Source organism: Amphibalanus amphitrite, unplaced genomic scaffold (assembly GCF_019059575.1).
Source record: "Amphibalanus amphitrite isolate SeventyFive unplaced genomic scaffold, NRLGWU_Aamphi_draft 000019F_arrow, whole genome shotgun sequence".
In the NCBI taxonomy this organism is placed as follows: Eukaryota; Metazoa; Arthropoda; class Thecostraca; order Balanomorpha; family Balanidae; genus Amphibalanus; species Amphibalanus amphitrite.
Window position 1 is genome coordinate 1,887,189 of NW_024881515.1, and position 23,097 is coordinate 1,910,285.

The following is a 23,097-nucleotide window of genomic DNA, read 5'->3' on the forward strand; positions in this document are numbered from 1 at the left end:
TTTAAACACCTACTAACAGCGGGCTGTGAAACAGAGCTCGGAAGCCGGTGGTGGCCAGACGATCCGCCAGACATGAGGTCTTACCTGACCTGACCTTGACCAGCGCCCGGGCAAGGTCAGGACGGCGCGTGTCTGCTTAGCAACAGATGGACACTGAGGTAGAGGAAGGTCAAGGCGCGGAGTGCAGTGCGTGGGACTGGCTGTGACGCTGAATGACACGCATTGCTACAAGGAAAGGACGAACAGTCAGTGTTTAGCTGTGGGCGGGATGATTGGCTGTTAGTCGGTCAGTTAGGACTTAGGAATGAGGACGGTGATTGCTGAGAGTGAGAGTGACATTATGGGATGGTATGAAGTGCTTGTTTGTCGCCAGGACCTGAGGATGCAAACACCGTGCAGCTATGAAGCGCTGGACAGCGAGCGTCCCTGAATGGATTCGAGTTAGCCGGTCTGGGGACATGACTTCGGTGTTGTCCGAATCAGCACTTTTGGTAAGTACACATGAAGTGCGTTTTTTTTTGTGTAATCAATCGATGTCTTGTATACCTATTTGCATACCCAATTACCGAAAGTGTTATTTATCTACGGATAATTTACACTTGTGAAAGTTACGTCGAAGTTACCAATACCTTCGCTCCGAATGGCATGCAGATAACCCATGCAATCTAGATGACTCCCGTCTCTGATTAGGTAGGTACTAGGTATCGTTTCTGTCTCATTTCCCAGCGCTCGTTCATGTACTCTGTTATTCGTGTTGGTCGTCCCGTCATGATACTACGTCCTACCAAGCTCCTTTAGCGCTGCCTGCCCAAGCTTTCTGTTTTTCCTCCAACACCTCCATCGTAAAAAGCACATTTGATGATAAATTTCATGTATTATCACAGTTTGGGGCTTACATTAGCACCAATAAATGTTAGTTAGCTCCGGTCATCTGTAAGCAGTCAGCTGCACGGCTGCGATCGGTTCATGAAAGCCCACATACACCAATGTCTCGGAGCTGGTCGCCGCTGTGCGCGCGGCGGCAGCTCCGGCAGCCCCGGCCTCCCCGGCCGCGCCGGCCCCCGGCTGGGCCGTCGGGGCCGGCGCTGGCCGCCTCCGTCGGCGAAAGACTGCCCCTGTTCCGGGCGAGTGCAGCAGACCGGTACACTGGATTGGTCTGGCCATGTGAGAGCGCGCGGCCGCGCGGCGCAGCTAGGCTGGCCGCCGGTCGGCTCAGGTCCGCTCGGGGAAGGACTGTCTCCTCGCTCAGCTGGAGGGACATGTCTCCCCGCTCAGTTGGAGAAGGACGTCTCCTGGCCGTGGTACGCGTAGTGAATGCTCTCTAGCTTGGCTAGGAGCACGGGGTCGGTAGCCGCGGCGGCTCGGCGCACCGCCGGCCAATGTCGCGTCACATAGGTGAACAGCTCCTGCGCGGCCACCGGCGTGCACAACATGGCCGCGTGCCGACCGCTGAGGTGCTGCAGCAGGCCGCTCATCTCCTGGTCGGACACCGCAGGCTCCAGCTGCACGTCACTGAAAAACTTGGCCGCCGCCGCGCGGTAGCGCTCCATGTCTTTGACGAAGAGCAGCCGCTCGGCGCTGAGGTCGCGGTGCGGACCCGGCCCCTCCGGCAACAGCGCCTCAACAAACGTGTCGGCCACCACCGCCACGGACGCGTCGAACGACTGAGAGCGTCGCACGTCGTACACGGTCCACGGGTGGCGCAGCAGGGCCGCCCACACCCGCACGCCGTACACGCCGGCCTTCCAGGCGCGGCTCTGCGCCACGTCTGCCGCCGTGCGCCGCGCCGGCTGGCCGTCCGGCTCGGGAGGAGGGGGAGCGTCCAGCAGCGAGAACAACCACCGCACCGGCGCCGGCAGGTGGCGGGCGCTCAGCAGGGCAGAGAAGAGGTCCTCAATGTACTTGTGCACCGTTCCTGCAACAGAGAGAGGGTATCTTTGAGCTCGGGTGGGCTCAGGTAAGCTGACAGCACGTGGTCTTCTGTGAAAAGGTGTCGATATTCACAATTGGCAATCACATCCGGTTCGAAATGGGCGTAAACTGCTCGACCAGCACGCCATATGACACATTTAGAAACAGTGACAATATGACCACTGAAAGGCCTCGGTAATCAAGCATCATTACATTTGACAGCCAATTGCATGAGACACTTGCTCAAGGTAACATGGCCATATTATGGAAAGAGTAATTACGCAGTAACGTTTGACATCAAACTAGTATTCCATGATGGGTCCCGCAGTCGAATGATGAAGCGATAGTTTGTCCGTCAGTCACATGCCTGGGCCGAAGTCCATTCAAATAGGTGGGCGGCCATGCAAACGGGAATGTGTATTCCATCATACGATTGAACGTCTTTGCATAGCATCCGTCCAAGCACAATGTGGCCAGCGAGACGGTTTCAGATGGGAACAATATGCCCGGCTCGACAGTGACATGTTCATTCGTACAGGCTGACAGCGTCCAAGGCTAGCCACCGGCTGCATGTCGACAGCACATCATGTATTCCTACTGTGTGCTAAACAGCCGCCCACGAAATGCTAGGAAGTCACAATAGAAAGGGCAAACCTGGTTCGGCCGCATGACATCATTCGATGAAAATCGACTGCGCCTACTGGCAACGACACGGCCGATTCATTAACGGCCTGCAACTGACTGGCTTGAGTTGCTGGTTGGCTGGTGGGCAAGTGACAGCAACTGGCTGACAACTGCGTCCCGGCTCCATCCGCTGGGCCGATAGCTATTTGTAAGGATTTTCTCGGCAAAACACGGGCTTCGTTAGTGGTCTACCTCTTGTTGATTCCAATCATTCCGCTCGTATATTTCGGACTGCTAATCCCCGTCATACATCGTTCGCCCAAACGCTTGGTGGTCCGTACAATGCCTTCACTCTGGCTATTGACGATTTAGGCATGACGGGGACCACATTAAGTGTCGTGTCTTTTTTTGCATCTGCCTACGTTTCTGCCTTGCGTGACTGTACTTCTGTCGCTGTCTCTGTCTATGTCTTTCCTATTCGTCTGTCTACCCGTCTTCCTCTGTCTGTTTTTTTCTTTTTCTCTTTCTCTCTCTCTCTCTCTCTCTCTCTCTCTCTCTCTCTCCCCTCTCCCTTTCCCTCTTCCTTCCCTCTCCTACCTTTGGTGGAAATGAGTCGCGTCAGGTAGATCTCCGGGATGGGCTGTTTGAGCTCGTCCTTCTTGGTGGTGCCTGCTGAGGCCGACCGGCTCAGGTGGTAGATCTGCGCCGGCTGTGGCTCGCAGCCGCTGCTCGCGCCACTCGCGTACCCCGCCGACGAGCTGGGCAGCGTCAGCTCCGGCGTGGCGTAAATGTGCGTCACCGCTGTAATACCGCGAGTAGGGCAGGTCAGGTCACAGGTCACAGGTCACTTGTGGTCGCCCCATTCCATGTAGGGGCGACGGCACGGCCTATCTATAACGGCACGCCTACAAGCGAGATTTTATTGCATGAGCACGCATTACAGAGATAACTTAACACTAATAGATACATCGAACATATATCTATAAATGCCGGCAACTTACTATTGCTTTGCAATAAAAAAGACACCGGCTCATGAATCGTTTGATATGCAGTTACGGCATCTGATAATTGACTGATTAGGACTGCATACTTTTTGCAAAACAAGTGTTTATTAATAGCTGCGATGTCTTTGTGCGTTTCTATAAATCCATCATTAGCGAGTTTGCGGTGGTTTCTGACGATGTGAGATGCCGTCCTTCGTCTCTCAGTTGTCGGCTTCTTTGTGAGACGAGATCAGATGGCGGCCCGGGTATAAGCCCTCCGTTATTTTCAGTCCTCGCTCCGTGTTGTGCCGTTTCGCTGTGACGCATGAATGGGAATTATGAGCCTCGCCAAAGCACGGATTCCATGCTACGTGAAATAAATGCAACTCGTGCATAAAATGTAACTAGGAAAACCAGGCGGCCCGACGCTGCGGATTGCGGGTAAGCAGATTCCGTCCCTCGCCGCTGTCACAACATTTCATACCGGCGTCTGTCACGGATGTGGGTTACAGGGCCGGTACCAGGATAAAGCCCCAGTTCTGGGACGTTGCATGATAGTGTCACTCCGATCCACTCACGACGCCGAAAATCTCGGACGGCATGGGACGCAGACGAGAGAGGAATTAACGTGGTCCGTGCCGTGGGACGGGTCAACCGGGATCACTCCGATATGTGGCGCACTATCAGTCGTGCGGCGCATGAACCGTCAACAGGGACAGGAAAAAGAACTGCGCCAGCACTGACAGGTAAAAAACTGCGCCCAGCGGATAGGACGAGAAAAATGATTATGCTCAACTGATGACTCACATAGCCGGCTAAAGCCAGTTTTCATACAAATGTGCATCGTACATGTTCAGTTTCTTCTCGATACGCATCTGTGAGCACATGTCTCCCTATTGGTTGGAAGGATTGGTCCACCCAATTAAGCAGTAACCACTGACCGTGTTCTGAGATCAAGTGACGAATCACTACCAGTCAATACTCTCAGCCATATGCCTTGGCCCATATACCGCCATCACGTGACCCGCGCCTGCGGCCACTCACAGATTCTATGGAGTCCTATCGGTCACTCACGGCTGCTGTATGGCTCCTATAATCTACTCACGGCTGCTGTAGGACACCGAGTAGTTGGTGTGGTGTTAGCCACTTACGACTGCTGTATGGCTCCTATAATCTACTCACGGTTGCTGTACGGCTCCGAGTAGTTGGTGTACTCGTCGCTGTGACGCGCCACCAGCGCCAGCCTCGCCGTCTCCTCCAGGCCGTAGTGGGAGAGGGTGTTGACGCGCCTCCAGCCGTGCAGCGTCACAGAACTGAGGTCCGTGTCGGAGAGCGTCAGACGACCGCCGCGGCCGTTCAGCCACTCTGCCGGAGGGGGACGGGTCACGGAGGTCAGGTCAGAGGGTTAGATACGATCACGGGTCACAGGACAGAGTCAGACGACCGCCGCGACCGTTCAGCCATTCTGCCGGTAGACGGGGTCACAGGTCAAAGGTCAGGTCAGCGACTAGCAACCACGGGTCACAGGACCCACAAGGCAGCGTCAGACGACCGCCGCGGCCGTTCAGCCACTCTGAGAGAGGGGAACGGAGGTCACTGGTCAGAGAGTTAGATACGGTCACGGGTCACAGGACAGAGTCAGACGACCGCCGCGGCCGTTCAGCCACTCTGAGGGAGGGGAACAGAGGTCAGGTCAGAGAGTTAGATACGGTCACGGGTCACAGGACAGAGTCAGACGACCGCCGCGACCGTTCAGCCACTCTGCCGGAGGCACAGGGGTCACGAGTCGGCTCAGAGGTCAGGTCAAAGGCCAGGTCAGTGACAACGGGTCGCGGGACAGCGTCAGATTGGCGTCGTGACCGTTCAGCCACTCTGCCGGAGGGGAAACGAAGGTCAGGTCAAAGGTCAAGTCAGGTCAGCTACCACAGGTCACAGTGCAGCGTCAGACGACCGCCGCGACCGTTCAGCCACTCTGTCGGAGGGGGAACGAAGGTCAGGTCAAAGGTCAGGTCAGCGACTACAGGTCACAGGACTGGGGACGCAGTCTCAGGTCAGGTCAGAGGCCTAAGGTGACTGATGACCTGGTCGGCTGCGGCAGACGACTGTCACTCAGGAGTAGTGATGTCAATTACAGAAAATCGGAATACCGATACCAAACCAAATACCAACCAAAACCGTGGGGAAATACCGAAACCGAACCAACTTTGAAAGATGAGAGAAATACCAACTTTTTACCAATTTCTTAGCCTCTTATACATTAGTAAGGGTTCATAATACCAAAAAAAAAAACAAACACATTAGGATTGAAATACCAAATACCAAGTTGGTATCGGTTTGGTATCGGTATACCAAAAGGTTGGTATCCGATTGACATCTCTACTCAGGAGCATTAATTCAGTCGGGAACGTTACATGGTTTATGGTGATGGACTGCAATTTCGCAAACAGCTCTAAGCTCGCTAGTTCACATACCGAAGCATCATTTATCTGCAAGCATCCGATACATGAGGTTCTGAATGCCGTTTTGTCTTAATTTCTTACATAGGTATAGCTCAGATTGATATTGAATTTCACCCATATGCCCACTGCACATTCTGCGAAGTACAAAGCAGTGCCATGATGACAACATCGATAGGAGGGAGGCGTTTCCTTTACATTAGGCATGCATCGATCCAGCTATCGCCCTGCCGATCGGGCGGCTGGCTGCAGCCGAGTCCGAAATAGGCCGTCTCTGGTATCGTCCCGGCGCAAATCCCGGTATCCTATGCCGGAGCTGGATTCCAGGGAAGTAAAATAGCAAGGCTGACGCAAGGTGTCTCCAAGAGTGGGTGATAATAGGCCTGTTCACTGGCGGGCATCCCATATGCCGGCAGGGATCACCAATTCACTTCGGTGTTCACAGAGGAAAATCAGCCAATCGTGCCGTCCCGGTTGACCCCTACTTCAGTAGCATTTTTACCACATTCACCAGGGCATTTTCATATGTGATACGATCAGAGTACCACAGACCGGCACAGTGAGCACTGAGCATTGTGCAATGTGCAGGCGAGTTGGCGAATTCCCCACTCGGGACGGCAATGGCAGACGCGATGTTATTTGCGAGCGTCCCCGGCCGTAAATAATAGATGAGACAGTGCGGTCAGCAGCCGTGGTCAGTGAAACATGGCAGACCCTCGCTGGCCGGCGTTTTTTCGGGCCCGATTCGGAATCCGACATCGTCATTTCGACTGCTGCACCGTAAACTCACAGCGCGCGAACACGGTAAAGTCGCCGGCAAAATATGATTCATTTGCTGAGAGATGAGGTTGCCGGCTGTCTTCGTGGCTGCACTGCTCGTTGACATGACTGATATCGGGAAGATCGGCAGATATGGGTCATTACGGCTGTCAAAGATGGATTCTGAGACGTCAGCCGTGGACTGGGAATTACCCCGAATGCTACCGAGATTGTCCAATGCGGTCAGATTTGGGTCAGTGTAATTAAGGGACAGTCGGTGGTTATTGGGCACAGAGCGTCCAGAAAGAGTGGATCGTAGAAGGTCCGATTTACCGTAGCGGCGCGTGAGGTTTGTAGTTATTCAAAATAAATGCGTTGAGGTAACCATTGAATGAGTTTAATGAATCATTTAATTTTCGTGATTTTCCGGGTACCGACAACTAAATTTATTTAAAAATCAAATATGCGTTTATTTCTGAAGTGGGTACGGGAATGCTTTTGCGATAAGAGCATGCCATCTGATTTGTCAATAGGCCCTGGAGCAGCTACTGATGCTCCAAACATCAGCAGCTGGGGCACCCTAGCCTAAGAATCTAAGATCGGACACTCAGATATTCCTAATCATCACCAACAAATATACTCACGATAAATGAATGAACCGAGAGACCATGAGCTATTTTTCATCCGTTCAAAATCACGCTGCGCCTTGCGATAAGGACTCGCACCACTGCACTGTGGGGCGGCGGGTATTTAGAGTCTGGTCGTCACTCACCCAGGTCGAAGTCCTGCGGGTATTTAGAGTCTGGCCGTCACTCACCCAGGTCGAAGTCCTACGGGTATTTACATAGAGTCTGTTCTTCACTCACCCAGGTCGAAGTCCTGCGGGTATTTAGAGTCTGTTCTTCACTCACCCAGGTCGAAGTCCTGCGGGTATTTAGAGTCTGGCCGTCACTCACCCAGGTCGAAGTCCTGCGGGTACCTATTTAGAGTCGGGTATTTAGTCTGTCGTCACTCACCCAGGTCGAAGTCCTGCGGCGCCGGCTTGTGTGAGTCGGCGCTGCTGGAGAAAATCCGGTCGATAATCTTCTGCTTCACCTGGCTTATGGTGTCGCACGAAAGAGCGGCGCACGTCAAAGTAGAGGGGTTGGAATTGAGCGACGCATGCACCACCTGTGGACAGGGAGAGGGAAAGACACTCAGACACTCAAAACGGGCACTCAGGCACTCAGAAAGAGGACTTGTGCAATTAGAACGAACACTTAAGTATTTAAAACACGGTGATCGATTCGCGAAACGGATATTCAAACTCAGAACAATGCAGTCGTCTGCTAAACTCGCATGCTGATTCACTAAGCCTTCACATCAGTCGCCAAGATGTTGCTATATTCGCTCACTTTTTGAGGCTCTGAGTCATGGGCCCATCTTTCAAACGCGGCCTGCGCTGTAGCGTTTCTCAGCGGATGGTGCGGCCGTCACGAGAGATGGACGACGACTGCCACTCAGCACTGGCCAATGTACGGAAATCCCGACTGCATTATCATGTCATACGGGCCATTCTGCTGTCAGACACTGCAGCCTTTAAAATACAAGGGAAGGCGAGCATCAATTAGGAGATATGGCGAACTGGATGAATTAATTTTATTGCCCGCCTCTGACTATATGTCGAAATGATTTGGTGGATAAATGAACTCATGTCTATCGAAGTTCTCACGATACTTTGACGCGGCTGCTGGAAGAAACTCGAAAACAACATCAACCGGGGAATATTCGAAAACAACAACCAACGACATAGGCAAGCCGTGAGCTTGTTGATAACTCTCACTTTCATGAAATTCGTGTCGTCTGCAGTGTATACCAGTCCCACTAAAGCTGAGACATGACCACACGACATTTCTTCCACTGCATCAACACAGCCACATGCCACTCATGCATCTTTCACTCGGCATTCCACAAATTCACCAGACATTCACAGCACCGCGCCCGGTAGCGTCATTCCAGGCACGGACGGGCTTCGAAATCGAGCCACTCCCCGTCTGTCGTCTTGTTGTCACTGCGGCGGCGCCGATCTCAGCTCCTCCCATGACATTTTTAAACGCTCGCTACTTCGTACTCCACCTTCTCAGAGACATTGGTTGGCAGTGGAGGCACTCAGTGTCCTGAGAGCACCCACGGGTCACGTCATGGGTAGTCGTTGGTTGTCAGCGGCGACTCTCGATGTCCTGAGAGCACCCACGGGTCACGGCTAACGGCGGGCGGCTGAGACCGGTCACGACAGGACCCCGGCCGGCCGGCGGTCCGTCAGCGGACATGGACGCCCTCGCGAGCCGCGCTCGGCCCGCCTCATCAGCATTCCCGGCACGGAGAGATCGCTCTTATTTCCTGCCGTCATCCATTGCGAATGCAGACAGCAACGATGGAGCAGCGGCATAAGAGCGGTTAGACGTTTCTTTAAAGTCGTACGTTAGATTATGCAATCAAGCGGCGGTCGCCGAATGCTGCAGCCGGATTTATCAGTGGTATCGTATAAAACGGCACCATTCCAATGACAATTACACATTAAATCGTCCGGGGTATAGAGACAGTACAGCGAAGTGCATCGTAATGCACGCTTGTCTCATGGCGCGTGTCAACATGAAAACTTAACGATTCTCGGTGCTCGAACGCCGCCGATTTCTGCGAATGGCAGTTGGTCCGCCTTTGGAGAGCGCCATGGTGGCCGAACCTCCCACAGTGATGGTCTAAATCGACCATAACCGCAGCGCGCCGCCCCCTGGTGAGCCTTAGACGAGTGCAGGCTCCCCTCGGATCGGCCATCTTCCCTTCTCTGCCTCTGCTCTCGCTAGGGTCGCTCTCCCCTCCAGCGCGCTTTTACCACCCTCTTGATTGGAAATCATTACTATCGCCTGCCACCAACAGCCGTTTTTTTCTTCTGCTAACCACCTCCTGTCGCCTTTTCTCTGACCACAGTCCACAGCTTAAGTAATCATGCCCCTTATTGCCCAGAATTACCTCATCTCACGAGCAGCCCTCTCCCCACTCTCACTTCTCCCTCACCTCACCCCTTTCCCCTCCTCCCGTTCGCTTCACTCTTCCTCACCCTTACCCTTACCTCCTCCCACCGCTTCTCTCTTACCCCCTCTCGCTCTTTCTGTCCCTCTCCCTTCCCTCTCCACTCATCCTTACCCTCCTCCCACCGCATCCCTCCCCCTCCACTCACCACCGTTTTGTAGTCGACCTGTTCCTTGAGCAGCGTACTCTCTGCCAGCGAGTAGCGCGCCGCGCCGGTCAGCGCATCGACCGGCCCACGTTCCGTGAGCCGGTGCAGCGCGCGCACCAGCAGCAGCAGCCGGCCGGCCGGGCCGCCCTCGCGCAGCTCCTCGTACAGGCACACCGACAGCCAGCAGTCAGCAGACGCTCCAGCAGCGTCGTGTCCGAGCGGCGCGTCAGCGTGCGCGCGTGGCCGGCCGGCCGCGCAGCAGCAGGCCAGCCACGATCGACGTCAGGTACTCCATGCGCGGTAGCAGCACGGCCGTCAACAGCGAGGCCACGCTGACGCTGAGGGAGGGGAGGGGTCGTCAGAGGGGAAGATGGTGCGGCTATGTGATAACGCAGGTCACTGGTGCCTGGTGGCAGGGTTGGACTGCTTTAGGCAGAAAGCGCATAAACTTGCGAGAAAGCATAGAGGTGCTCGATAAGATTTTCCCCCCTCAGCCAACAAGAAAAGTGAAGAAAGCAAGAGAAGCGAGAAAAAGAGGAGAGAGAGAGAGAGAGAGAGAGAGAGAGAGAGAGAGAGAGAGAGAGAGAGAGAGAGGAGAGAGAGAGAGAGAGAGAGAGAGAGAGAGAGAGAGAGAAGAGAGAGAAGTAGAGAGAGACAGAGACGAGACAGACAGAGACAGAGACAGAGACAGAGACAGAGCAGAGACAGAGACAGAGACAGAGACAGAGACAGAGACAGAGACAGAGACAGAGACGAGAGAGAGAGAGAGAGAGGAGAAGAGAGAGAAGAGAGAGAGAGAGAGAGAGATAGAGAAAGAGAGAGAGAGAGGGAAGAGAGGAAGTAAGATCCAAATGCACAGCGGTCACCGTCCGAGGAGACCGTGTTGCAGCCGATAATGAGGGGAGGGGCGGACATATGCTGCGGTCAAATGCTGTCGCTGTCGCTACTGAATGAGGTGACGGCGCAGCAGGTGTTGGCGGTCGCCGGACACGGAAAGGCCTGCTGCCTCGGCCACGGCCATTGAGCCGCTAACGGTTCCTGCATTGCTAGTGCGCTTAAAAGCCCTCATGAAATTGTACAGTTCTTGGTATAAATGTCATCGCTCAAGGCATTCAACAGGTATAAATGTCACTATATGGAGAGTCAACAGATCCGGGATGAAGAACACTGATGCCGCCAGGCCAGATTATGTATGGTCAACAACCTCGGCTCTGCTGGCGTACGACCCGGCTCCGCAGAGTGCCCAGGTGATTGAGAAGCACTTGTCCGCACAGCGATCCGGCTAAGTCGGCAAAACTGCCGGCGATTGTCACCTTTGTCGATGGCCGGCCGGCCGAGCGGGATTCAACGGTGATAAAACGGCGCCGGGCATGAAATGAAGCAATCATTTATCGACAGACGACACTCGGCGACCGCAGCCGGCGCAAAAACGGCCGCCGATCAGACATGTCCGACACATTTTCCGAGCAGCCATCGTCACGTCGATCGGTGGCCGGCGCTGCCGCCGCCCGCTGTAATCTGCCCCTCCGCGGGCTGGTGGAGCACGCCCGGCTCCAGCCCAATGTCTAGCGCCGGCCGTCCGCACCAGTCCTGTCTCTGCACAGCCGAGAGACTCCGCGCCCCAACAGCGCGACTCAGGAACGGGTCGGACCGGGTCGGCCACGACATTTTTTGGTCGTTTCGTGCCTCGTCCGTTGCACCGGCGAGGGCGCCACGGCCCGGGCGCGGCGGCTCTCCGACGGGGGGGGGGGGGGCTCTCCGGGCGACTCTCCGGGCGGCCGGCAGCGGCGGCTGCATCAGTGCGCCGAACACAGGGCTGCACTCAGATCGACATTGATGATACCCGTATCTGATGCGATGCGACATAATCGCCGAGAGACCGGCCGGCCGGGCGCGCGGCGCTTTCCGGCTCCGCAGTAAGCCCGTCTCTCTCTCTCCCCGTCTATTCTGCGGCCGGGCCTGCCGGATGCAGGAATGTGTCAGCTGAGACGGCCGCATTAACCACAGCCGGGGCTGAGCCGAGCCGCCGCGGCTGACGGCTGCAGCTGGTGACGTGCGCTGCAGCTCAGCCACAGCCGGTCAGACGGGGGCTGTCTGATGGACCCACGGCGGGCGACCGAGCCCAGACCAGACCTTCGGCCAGTCTGCTGACAGCTGGAGTGGTCAGGACACGGTCCGGAGTGTAGGACCCTAGACACCACTGGGTGTATTTTTGGACTTTGGCTGCATTGCGGTTCGCGGTCTCACCTCAGACACCTGGGTGGTCCAGTGTCGACCACTGCTCAGCATCTAACACCACCGCAGCGGGCAGAAATTTATGATCGTATTGACGCGACGCAATGCTGCACTCGAGTGAAAGTGACGGGTTTCTGGTAAAAATGCGGACGTTAAGTATTTTTAGCGCTATTACGAGCTTGCATGGCCTGTGAATCTCAGACATTATTTCTAATAATGGTGTTGAACTGCCAACGTGAAGGCCGATGGCAGACATGAACAGTTTGATTAATCGCCGGGTCTTCACAAATTCATTAACAGCTCGGACTTAAAAATGTCCAAGTTAAGCCATAATTCCGGCGTTATCATCGCTGTGAAGTGGCTACCAGTCACCATGGATATAGAGATATATCCGTTATGACCAACTAATCACCGCAGATTATGCAGCCTGACGCTCGGAGGTGAGATTGGCAGCAGAGCTCTCTCACGACGGTCCGTCTCGGCGGCTACTGGGCGAGCCGGGCCGTCTGCGACACGCCGCGTGTAATTGTCACAAAAACAGCCGGCTTAGCTGTCCAGACACCAATTAGGGAGAATGTGACAAGCCGACATGACAAATATGCCCGGTGGATTGGAGTGACTGATTGGCTGTGCAGCGGCGCGGCGGTCGGCGGTCGGCGCTGGGTCCGCGGTGGGGCCGGCGCCGGCCGGGCTGCTCCGCGCGGCCGGCCGGGAGAGGAAGGTCTGCAGAGGGGTGCTGAGCTGTTCAGACCCCCCCCCCCCCTCCGCCTCCGCCTCCGCCTACCCCACGCTGCGCCTGCTCCACATCACAGGTGACAGCATGTCGAGCCTGGTAATTACCGGCTCCAGGACCCCTAATGAGCCCACTGTTCAAGGCCAGATGCCGCGGCACGTCCGCTCAAACAAGATGTGCATTCTTTGCAAAAAGACTGCCTTCTGGACAAAGGTCTTATCTTTAGAATGACGTCTTGAATGGCGGATACAATCTCCAATGCTCAAAAATGCCATTTTAGTGTACATTATCTTAGTAATTAGCCATGTATCGTGCAACGTCAATTTTATTATCAAGCGTCGATTGAACAATTTCGGGATTAAACATGCATAATCGGCCATAAACCACGTCTGATTAACTGATGCGCTTGTTATGTATGTATCTTCTGCTGGCTGTATTTTTGATAAATTGCTTTCACGGATAGGTATATTTTTATGTTCTTTTACTGATTGGTCAGTATTCTTCTAATCAAGGGTTCGGTAACAACTTAACCTTTCACAAAGATTGTAAACATTGTTAGCTGGTAGGTATACAGCCGCACGAAGCCAACCAATAATTGTTTTGTCTCTGTATATCTTGCTGAATTGGTCCCATTGTTTCACATGGACACCGTAGGAACTACGGGTGTTCCGATTTCAGCTCTTACTTGTGATCGAGCCTTGGTGTTTGGAAAAATGATGAACCAGACCCAGGGGCAGGAGCCAATAGTCGCACTCGAGAACACCCGACGCTAAGACCATGTCAACGGTTGATCGGGAATCTGGCTCGAGACCGTGTCGACCAGAAGTCTACTCAGTACCTAATCTGACTTGGGGCCGTGTCTGTTCAGGGATCTGGTTCAGGACTATCCGTTGCGTCTAGCCATGGAGGGTGAAGTGGCAGCCGAAGCTGTCAGTGACGTCTCTCCACGCCCCCTCGCCATGTTTAATCAGACCATGTCATTAGGGGAAGCCGCCGCCCGCGCCACGTCTCGCCGCGCTGCGCCGGATTCGCCGTGACGTCGCACATAGCTGCCATCGTAATTGGAGGCTGGCAGAATATAATGGCCCGTACTTAGACTAATAGATACCAGCTCGCCGCGCGGCCTAAGTGAGACTGAACGATGACCGAGGCTGCTGCAGCCGGCATGGCCCGGTCACCCCTCCCGACCGGCATGGAAGACCGCCGTCTGGCCGCGCGGGAAGCGGTCACCGATCAACGGTCACAGACTGCTGTCTTGAGATGGTTGGTCACCGGTCAATGGTGAGACTGCTACATGTTAGGGGCTGGTCACCGGTCAATGTTGAACGGTCACAGACTGTTGTCTGCAGAGGGCTGTCACCGGCCACAGGTGCAGTGTGGTGCCTCCAACTCTAACTCGAGTGTGGGCCGGCCCAGTCCGTGGAGGTCTGTTCAGACCGAGCCGGTGGACGGGAGGAGGTAGCCGCGGCCGGCATTCAGCTGTCACTGCTGAGCAGCTGCCCGGAGCCGCCTGGTGCTGCCCGAAGCCGCCTGCTGTTGCCCGCAGCCGCGGCTGTGTGAGGCGGCGCACACTGGTCGGAAACGCCCTCACGAGAGGCCACGGGCGATTCCGGAGTTTCGGATTATTTTTTATATAGATCGATTTGAAATTGATCAAATTATTATCCGTAGGCCAAAAAAACTAATCCGGGTGACCAAAAATAACTGTAATCAGCCCCCGAAGATGGGGTATCCCAGAACTCGGAAACTGACGCGGAGCAAGAGGTTTATTGAGCCGGATATTCAGAGTCCTATTGCTGATAGACACCAAATTGAAATTCCACATATTATGCATCAAAATGTTCGCTATGAAGTTGCCGACTGGTCAGTGCAAAATTTTTGGCATACTAAATCCCTAACTAAGATGTACTATAGCTTTTTTATGAAGGCTCTCCTACAGTGATTCTGGAATATAACTGCAAAGTTTAGGTAAGGAAACAACAGGTAGTCCCATCTAGTTCCACTCTGATTTTTTGTGAGATGAAGTAGGATTTAAATTTACACCAGGGCAACATAAAAGCTAACTGCGCATATTTGCGCAAAATTTGTAGGAGCCGCTCTTCCTACCCAACTACCGCCCGCCCGCGCCCTAGTTTCGGCTCGGCCGCCGCGCCCGGCTTACGCTGACCTGTGTGGCCTGCACGCATCCATGCGTAGTTGACTGGTCATTAAAAACAGATGCGCTTGAGTTTATGAATTTTGTGAAAAGCGCGTTTTATGTATGCATTTATGTATGTATTGACATCAAAAGCCTTCCACATATTGCGTGGCGATTACGGCTTGCATTTAGAGAGCCTTGCTATTGACAACTATCACTCGGCTGAAGAAAGTGGAAATTGAAACCTTCGTGAATATAAGACGCTACAAATATAGGACCCCTGTCACTGACGTCGGGTTACCTTGGGCCGTCTTTTTACATTAGAGCACAATTCCGGTATTTAACCCTGGCCGGACCGATTGGTTTTCTATATTGACCGGGGAGGGTTGGTACAACTCCCTCGCCGTTTCGCCTCTAATTGAGCTAGAGCCTCGCGGAAAAAACAAGCTTGTGTGCCGTTATAAGACGCAAAATTAGGTACTACCCGATTTTAAGGTCTTAGGTCAGCCAGTGACCTCTTAGGTCAGGTAAGTGCCACAAGGCACGGGCTCGGTTTTAGGTTAAAGGGACCCTCCCACCTTCAAAAAAGTTTATGAATTGGCATGAAAGTGATGTCGCTCGGTTCAGAAAGAGCGAAAACGAATATCTACCAAATTTCACCGAAAAATATTCACCGGTTTTCAAGATATTAGACTTTTACTTTTGTTTACTTTTTTGGGATCTCCGCTGTTTCTAGCGACTTTATTTTAGAAGTGCGGCGTTTGCGGCAGATGTTGCGCGCAAATAGCATATACCACCGCGTGCTACAAAACGTTTTAAACATTTAAAAATCGTTAGATATCTGCGCTGACGTCACACATTCAGAGGGGTATACTTAAGCATTAGCCCCTCTGAATCAAAATGCTGCAATTTTGAAATTCAATATTTCCGATTTAAGGCATTTCTCGATGTTGTGAGTGCCGAAACCGGTAATTGTGAGCCAGGGACCCCATTTTGGCTATGTCAACTCAAATCTAATGTTAAGGTGGGAGGGTCCCTTTAATTACTTTGCCAAAAATGGTCGCACTGCCGCGATTTTGGCATCATCGTGTTTGTCTAGCTCAGGCGCGTTGAATGCTATACTTGGTGTTCGGGTGAAGTCAACTTAACCCGCGCACCGACGGGGGTCTGCGCCAACTTAGTACCGACGGGGGGGGGGCGGATGACCGCCCCCCCCTGAGATCTCGAGAACGAAGCAAGATAGCGACAAGCGGTAAACGGCATCGGATACGCACGGTCAAGATCTACAATTTTTACTAAGGTCATTTTCAGGTCAGGTCAAAGATGACGTCACAGGGGTCGAAAAAGTCAAAATGGCGGCGCTGAATATGGAGAGAGTTTTTCTCGAATAACTTTCGAATTAGTCAAGATAGGAACAAACTAAGGGCATCATCGTGATCCTCTCGTCAATCCGCATCGAATGATATATGTTGACCTCGAAAGGTCAAGGTCAAAGGTTGACCTCAGGTCACGTGACCTCGAGGTCATCATGTATATCATTCGATGCGTCTTGACGAGCTGAACACAATGAGACCATCCACGCGTCTGTATCTTGTTCCTGTACGGAGTTATTGGCCAAAAACCTTTGGTGACCTTTGATGACGTCACATGACCTCACAGCTGCCCAACAGCAAAACAGACCTCAAGGTAGTGAAGGTTGATCGTATTTGAAGTCATGTATGGTATATGGGGCCATTCCGACCCGTTTTAGTGGTAAAAACAGGGAGTTGATTTTTCCCCCATTGACTTATAATGGGGAGGTCGCGAAATTGACCTGACCTTAGGTCACCGATATCAAAATTCCGAGATATACAAATTGTAGCTACTAATGACCTAATAACATCCTGCGACTTTCAAAGGCCTCCGACATCTACTGTAGCTCTGGCACGGTGACAAAGTTGCAAAAAAGTGACTTGAGGTTGGGTCATTCAAAGTGACCTGGTGACCTGACCTTGAAAGGTAGGAGGTTCAAACTTGCACACCATGTGTAAAATTGATAAGGGAATAGTCATACCAAATTTCGCGGCGCTACGCGCCGCGGTTTTCCCGCTATTTGCGAAAAACCTCAGGGGGGGCGGATATCCGCCCCCCCCGTCGGTGCGCGGGTTAAGGTGTTAACCTCGGGTCAAGGTCAGGTCGGAGCCCCTCAGGTCACGAAAATGGTTGAAGGAGGTCATATTGCATATCATTCGATTCGGCAGGTCTTCCTGAGTCCAATGGTGGCTTTCCCGACTATCTAGCTCCATCTGATCAGGAGTTATTGACGAAAAACTTATATGGCCTTAGTGACGTCATAAATGACGTCACGCAAAGTCAACAATGCTAAAGTCAAGCACTGGACCTTGCAAGGAGTGCATGAAACCATTCCCGGTGCCCGAATAGCAGCTCCCAATTTCCCTTGTTGACTTAAAGTGGTGCTAGATCCTGTATTATACTCAATTATGACGTCATAACTTAACAGATTCACGTCATATATTTAGTGCTTGACATCCAAATGATAGCTTACATATGACAGAGAAGGTATGCAAAGTTTTATGAAGTTTGCTTCACTAGTTGTGGAATAACAAGCAAAAAACTTTTGCGGAAAGGCCGCTGGCCTCTCGCTGGAGCGTTTCCGACCAGTGTGCGGCGGTCCGGCGGCCGGCGGGCCACTGCCCGGGGTCACCGCCGACCGTCCGGCTGCACCGCTCGGCCGGCTCGGCCGGCGCGCTGCACACTGCACTGCCGCCATGCACGTTCGTGCCGCCAGTAATCAAAACGCGGCTAATGATAATAAATAACGCGCAATAAAAATGAGTTAAGCATAATGGTACGGCCGCCGACGCCGGCCGCTGGTGGCTGGCAGGCGAGTCCTCCCCTATGGACGGAGCTGACGTAAAGACGGCGCAGCCCCTGGGTGGGTCGCCGGCCGCAGGCGGCGGCCCGACACGCGGGCGTCGCTTCAAACGCGCCGCCCGAAAGTTTATTATTGTGTATTAATTACCGCTATTCAGGGATAACGAGAGAGTGCATGTGTCCGGCTCGTTAATAATTAGCAGCATGCATCTTGCAGTACCTAAGGATGATGCATTGCTGCTAGACAAGGAAAGCCTTGATAGTTTTCTCGATATAGAACATCAGAAGTGGGGATCAGCTCCTCGCATACCTTGCATACCTTCAAAACGTGTCGAGCGTTGAGTTTCAACACCATCAGGCTCGTACCATGCCGTACTGTGTGTCCTCTCATGATAATGGGTATTGGTAAGGGTAGCCTGAGCTGGCTATATTCATGAAGCGCAATTGCAGAGCAGCACGACCTGAGCGGACCATGGCTGGATGCCAGGGACCTTGGAGGCGTGTTAGACGGTGGTGTTAACTGCTTATCAAACTAGCTGAGCTCGGCCGCGCTCTCATGTTTCACTATCAGAGGGCCAAGCCGTTGGCAGCTCGACGAGCCCCTGAAATGTGACGACCGCGCCACCCAGGTCGCCTGGTGCCGCGATCCGGGATTTCCGCATACGACGGCGCCGCTGTGACCGGTTCGCAGCCTGTCAGTGCCAGAAGTTTGACCTCTACTGCGTCCGGCTGGGGGCTTTCGGAGGAGGCGGAAGGACTGCCACAGGTGCCGTGTTCCTGTCCTGGCACCCGGGTGGGCGGTGCAGAGCTGTCCTGCGCCGTGGCGTCTGGGCGGGGCCGAGACACCGGCGTCCGCCGAGCAGCCGTGTTCGGCGGGGGCTGACACGACCGCGGTGTCGGACCGCGCTCCGACCAGGTGCTGCACCGGACCGCCCAGCGCCGCTCACCGCGCGCCGGGGCGGGACGGGCCGTCCGCTCGCCCGGCGGACCGCCGCGTCGGCCCGTCGCCGCCGGCGGCCCGCCGTGCGGCTGCACGGGCCCGGCGACACGCCCCGCCGCCGTCGGTAGTAATGGCTGATTAGGTGCGCTCGGCGGCGCCGCGATACGCAGCGCCCCGCTGACCGGAGAGCGGTGGGCGCCGGTGACAGGCGGCGACAGTAACCGAGCCGGGCTGACGGACGGCGCGGCGGCGCCGCCGGCCGGCCCCCGCCCGGCCGCGGCGCGTCCTGCAGTCACCTGTGCAGCCGGCGCCGCGATTTAGTGACGTCCACACCGGGCCGGGCCCGCCGGCCGGCCGGCCGTGACCGGTTTTCAGGTGCGCCGGAGCCCATGTCACTGCTGCCCTTCCCCAGCTGCCGCAGCGGACCGGCTGAGACGGGCCGGTCGGTGGCGCCCCCGTGACCGCCAGGGGCGCCGCCTCACCCCGCCTCTTCCCGCCTTATTCCGCCACAGCCCGCCTCACCCCACGCAAGTCCATCTTATCTCCCAGCTATCCCCCTCCTCACCCCGCCTTACTACCCGTCTAATCCCGCCTCAGCCCAGCTCTCCCCGCCTCAACCCATCTCACCCCTTAATACTTCCCGCCTCAGCTCGCCTCACTCCGCCTTATCCCTCATCCTGCCTCACCCCGCCTCACCCCGCCTCAGCCCGCCTCGCCTCGCGTCACCCACCTGTCCCGGCTGCTGAATGTTTTCTGCGACTCGAGGGCTTCGAGGAGCATCAGGAGGAAGTTTCGGTTTGTAAGCAGCTGCTCGAACTGAGCCATTGCTGTCTTCACACCGACTGTGAATCCCACCGGGAGCTGCAACAGAGTGACGGTGACGGTCAGAGCTATTACATACCACCATGAATTCTACTGGAAGCAGCAGTAGCATGACGGCGATTGCCATTGGTCACAAAAGTATTCCATCGGAGGCGGGCGTAAGACAGCCACTGTCACAGATATGCGTAGTTGTACATACATACGGCGTCGGTCAATGGTCAGTCAGAGTACAGTGCAGTGGACGGCGACCATTTCATTTCGGTCGGTACTGGCGGAGGAACTGTCATTGATAATTGAACGGCATGGACAGGATCTGAGCGGCAATCTTGCCAGAGCGGCTGGATGGAACTGACGTCAAGAAACATCAGGATAGGATAAGACCCAAGACATGACTCGTTATGGATATGTTTAATCAAGAGAAGCGTTCTAAGGAACTGATGCTTGTGCGTGATACGGCATCGTTTTCTTTTATAAAGCGCATTCCCTACCTGCAAAAAATCGAATCAAAGTTGAACCCGCAAGGAACGCTTGGCAGGTGATAGAGATGTATGCAATAGACGTTTTGATTAATCTCGTGTATTGAAGATGTATACCTGTGATCAACATTGCTGTTGGTTTTGTTGATTCATAATGCATTCAAAAGCTATCCCAGCAACCAAAACCATCCGGTGCTCACCGCCGTATCAGCCATAAAACACAATCCCCGTCTAAGGTCAAGTAACAGTAGTCGATAAGATGTCCTGGAAGCTACTAGTTCGTGCTGAGTTTCTGAAAAGCAGCTGTGTTTTCAGAGCCGAGAAATGCCGGCTTTATTTGTTGTAATGACGCTGTTCGGCTCAGCTCCTTGACACCACGTTTGGCGGTGCTGCAGCGGCTCACGTCTTCTGACCGTGGTCGGACTTGGGTCACGATTCTGCGACTGAAGGACCCAATCACTCCGCCGAGGTATGCGGTGAGGCTGTGGTAATTTAATGTGTCTGAATCCGTCCGTAACTCTCACTTTATTAGGAAAAAGACACGGTCTGGTGAAATCAACAGGCGAGCAAATAATGTTCTGCACAAAGTTACAAGAATTGCCAAACGTAGCAGCTAAAACAAAATGAAACTGACTGTGAGTTGTTTCAGGCAGGGTATATTGAATTAAGGTTTCAGTTTTTTTTTAAATCCCCACTCACTGCGAGCTTTTTTGTCTCAATGTCCTTTTATTTAAAATCATGTGCGCGGAATGGATATTGGCAATGAAATGAACTGATTCAGACCGTTGGCAGTCATGCAGTGTGCATGTAAACCTCGCAGGCAATGATTAACTACTCGTATGTCTATGCTACCCTGCAACCTCCTCAAGTCCGTGTCTGGTTGATCTCGATTCTCGAAGCTCGACAGCATTCTCTATCCTACGTACAAAGTATTGAATAATTGAAATAGGAAGCAAGGCTATACCCAAATCAGACCTAATGCCTTTTACACTTTATATCAAAATTCCCTTCGTTCTCAGCCCACATTTGCTTATCATCTTTGCCTACCAGTGAGGTAATAGGCATAATAATGTAAATGACTGCATCTGGCGCATTGCATCTTCAATATATAAAATAAAATTTTAAAACACAATGTCCTCAGAAGAAGTAACACGTCTAATGCCATGATTAATACAGCAGTATAATATCCGTGCAAAATGCACCCATTATCAGACATTATCACCGCTGTTTAGCATACGAGGCTAAATTTAGCCAGTCGTCGGAGCTCATCCTGGAATGGTTTTCCGAGAATAGCCTTTGCTATCTCTGGACGCAGTCGTTGCGCAGACCATTTCATCGCGATGCATTAGCCGCTCAGCATTCCAAGTCGGTTTGGTTGCGCCTGACTATGTCGCTGTCGCTGTCGCTGTGTCTGCTGCTTAGTCGCCCGTCACTGAACGATCAGACCAGTGAACGATCAGACCGATCTTATAACAGAACATGACAACGCAGCGACTGGAGGCGAGGGTTGTGTGACTGTGCCGCGGCGCCGCTGTGCGTTCGTCATAAAAACTTGGCCCCTTCTGCCTTCATAACCGCACCTGTCTTCCCCTGACCCGCCGGCCGACCGGACAGGGCTGGGGCGATGTCGTCACCCTCCCCCCGTCCCACCCCAGCAGCAGCAGCAGCACTGAGTACTGAGCGCGTCCGACTGATCAGATACACAGCCGGCGACGCGATCAGTTGATCGGACGACCGAGGCCGAGCCACTGATCGGGGAGGGGCCGATCGGGGAGCCGAGCCACCGAGACGGGCGGCCAGCCGGAGGGCAGGGGCGGGTCGGCCGACTCTGTCCGCCAGTCACCAACTGACAGACGGTGCTGACATCAGAATCCGGCCCGAGACCGGCGCGACAAAAGTGTCCGACCATCGCCTGCTCAGCTAAGCGCGACCATGTCACATGCAAATGGCTGGCTGCCACCGACACGCTGCCGTGGTGCCGACCGGGCCGGGCCGGCCGCGCCGGGACGGTCACCGACTGAATATGAAGCAGACGACCTGACTAGCGGTTATTTTCCATTAGCATGCAACGAGGCCGTTTCGAAATTAAACTACGAAATGTTAATGCGATAGGAGACACAGGCCAGAGTGGAGCGGATCATGCGTTGGCTTTCAAGCTCGAAAGATGATAATGGAGAGTTGAAAGGTGGGAGGCTGGGCTAGTCATGAGAGCTCTAGTGTTCAATTACGAGCCAAGAAGGCTCGCATCTTCACTACAGAAGCTTCAAGATCCGGAACCACAACCAAAGAAGCATTGAGAGCCAGACCAACCACTAGTGAAGCTGCGGGATTCAGAACCGCTACCACCACCACCAACACCACCAGAGCCACCGGTTCATTAGTGCCACCACCATCACCAAAAGAGAGAGAAAAAGAATGTCCATCGCTGCCACCACCACCACTAGAGCAGCCACCACTCGAGGATCACCCTCGGAGCAGGCGAGAGCGAGCGAGCGAGGGATGACCCACCGTGTCCTTTCCGACTGGGTGATCGGGCGCGCCCGGGAAGAGCACGTTGAGCACATAGGTCTTGTGCTCGTGAATGATGACCCTCCCGTGCTCGAGGGCAGAGGTCAGGTCAGACATGTCCGTCTGCAGCTCGGCGAATGCTGCCGGAAGACCAGACACAGACAGGGGGTCAGAGAGACGAGCGAGAGGCGGGTGGCTGCGTGGGCCATACGACGGGCCGATATACGGTCAGCAGCGACAGAGACGCGCATGCCTTCATGGGAACTTTCAAGCACTTCCGTGGCAGGTCGAGTCAGTTCATATCGATAGCAACATGGCTCGTAGTCGTAAGCCGAAGAGGTGCAGTCTTTCGAAAAAAACGAACAAACGAGTTTGAATTTACCCATGCAAACATTTAAGATGGCGGCTGAAAAGTGCATATC

General features: G+C 54.0%; 1 protein-coding gene across 1 annotated transcript; it reads right to left on the reverse strand.

The window, feature by feature from the left end:
- Positions 1-854: 854 nt before the first annotated feature.
- On the reverse strand, positions 855-22,815 carry LOC122389851 (plexin-B-like; the record flags this gene model as incomplete). The annotated part of the gene is made up of 8 exons (XM_043382303.1): positions 855-1,915; positions 3,133-3,336; positions 4,701-4,883; positions 7,750-7,903; positions 9,951-10,147; positions 10,188-10,288; positions 19,600-19,730; positions 22,676-22,815. Coding segments are annotated over 8 exons (1,754 nt in total), but the record flags the coding sequence as incomplete, so codon positions are not given.
- Positions 22,816-23,097: the final 282 nt, after the last annotated feature.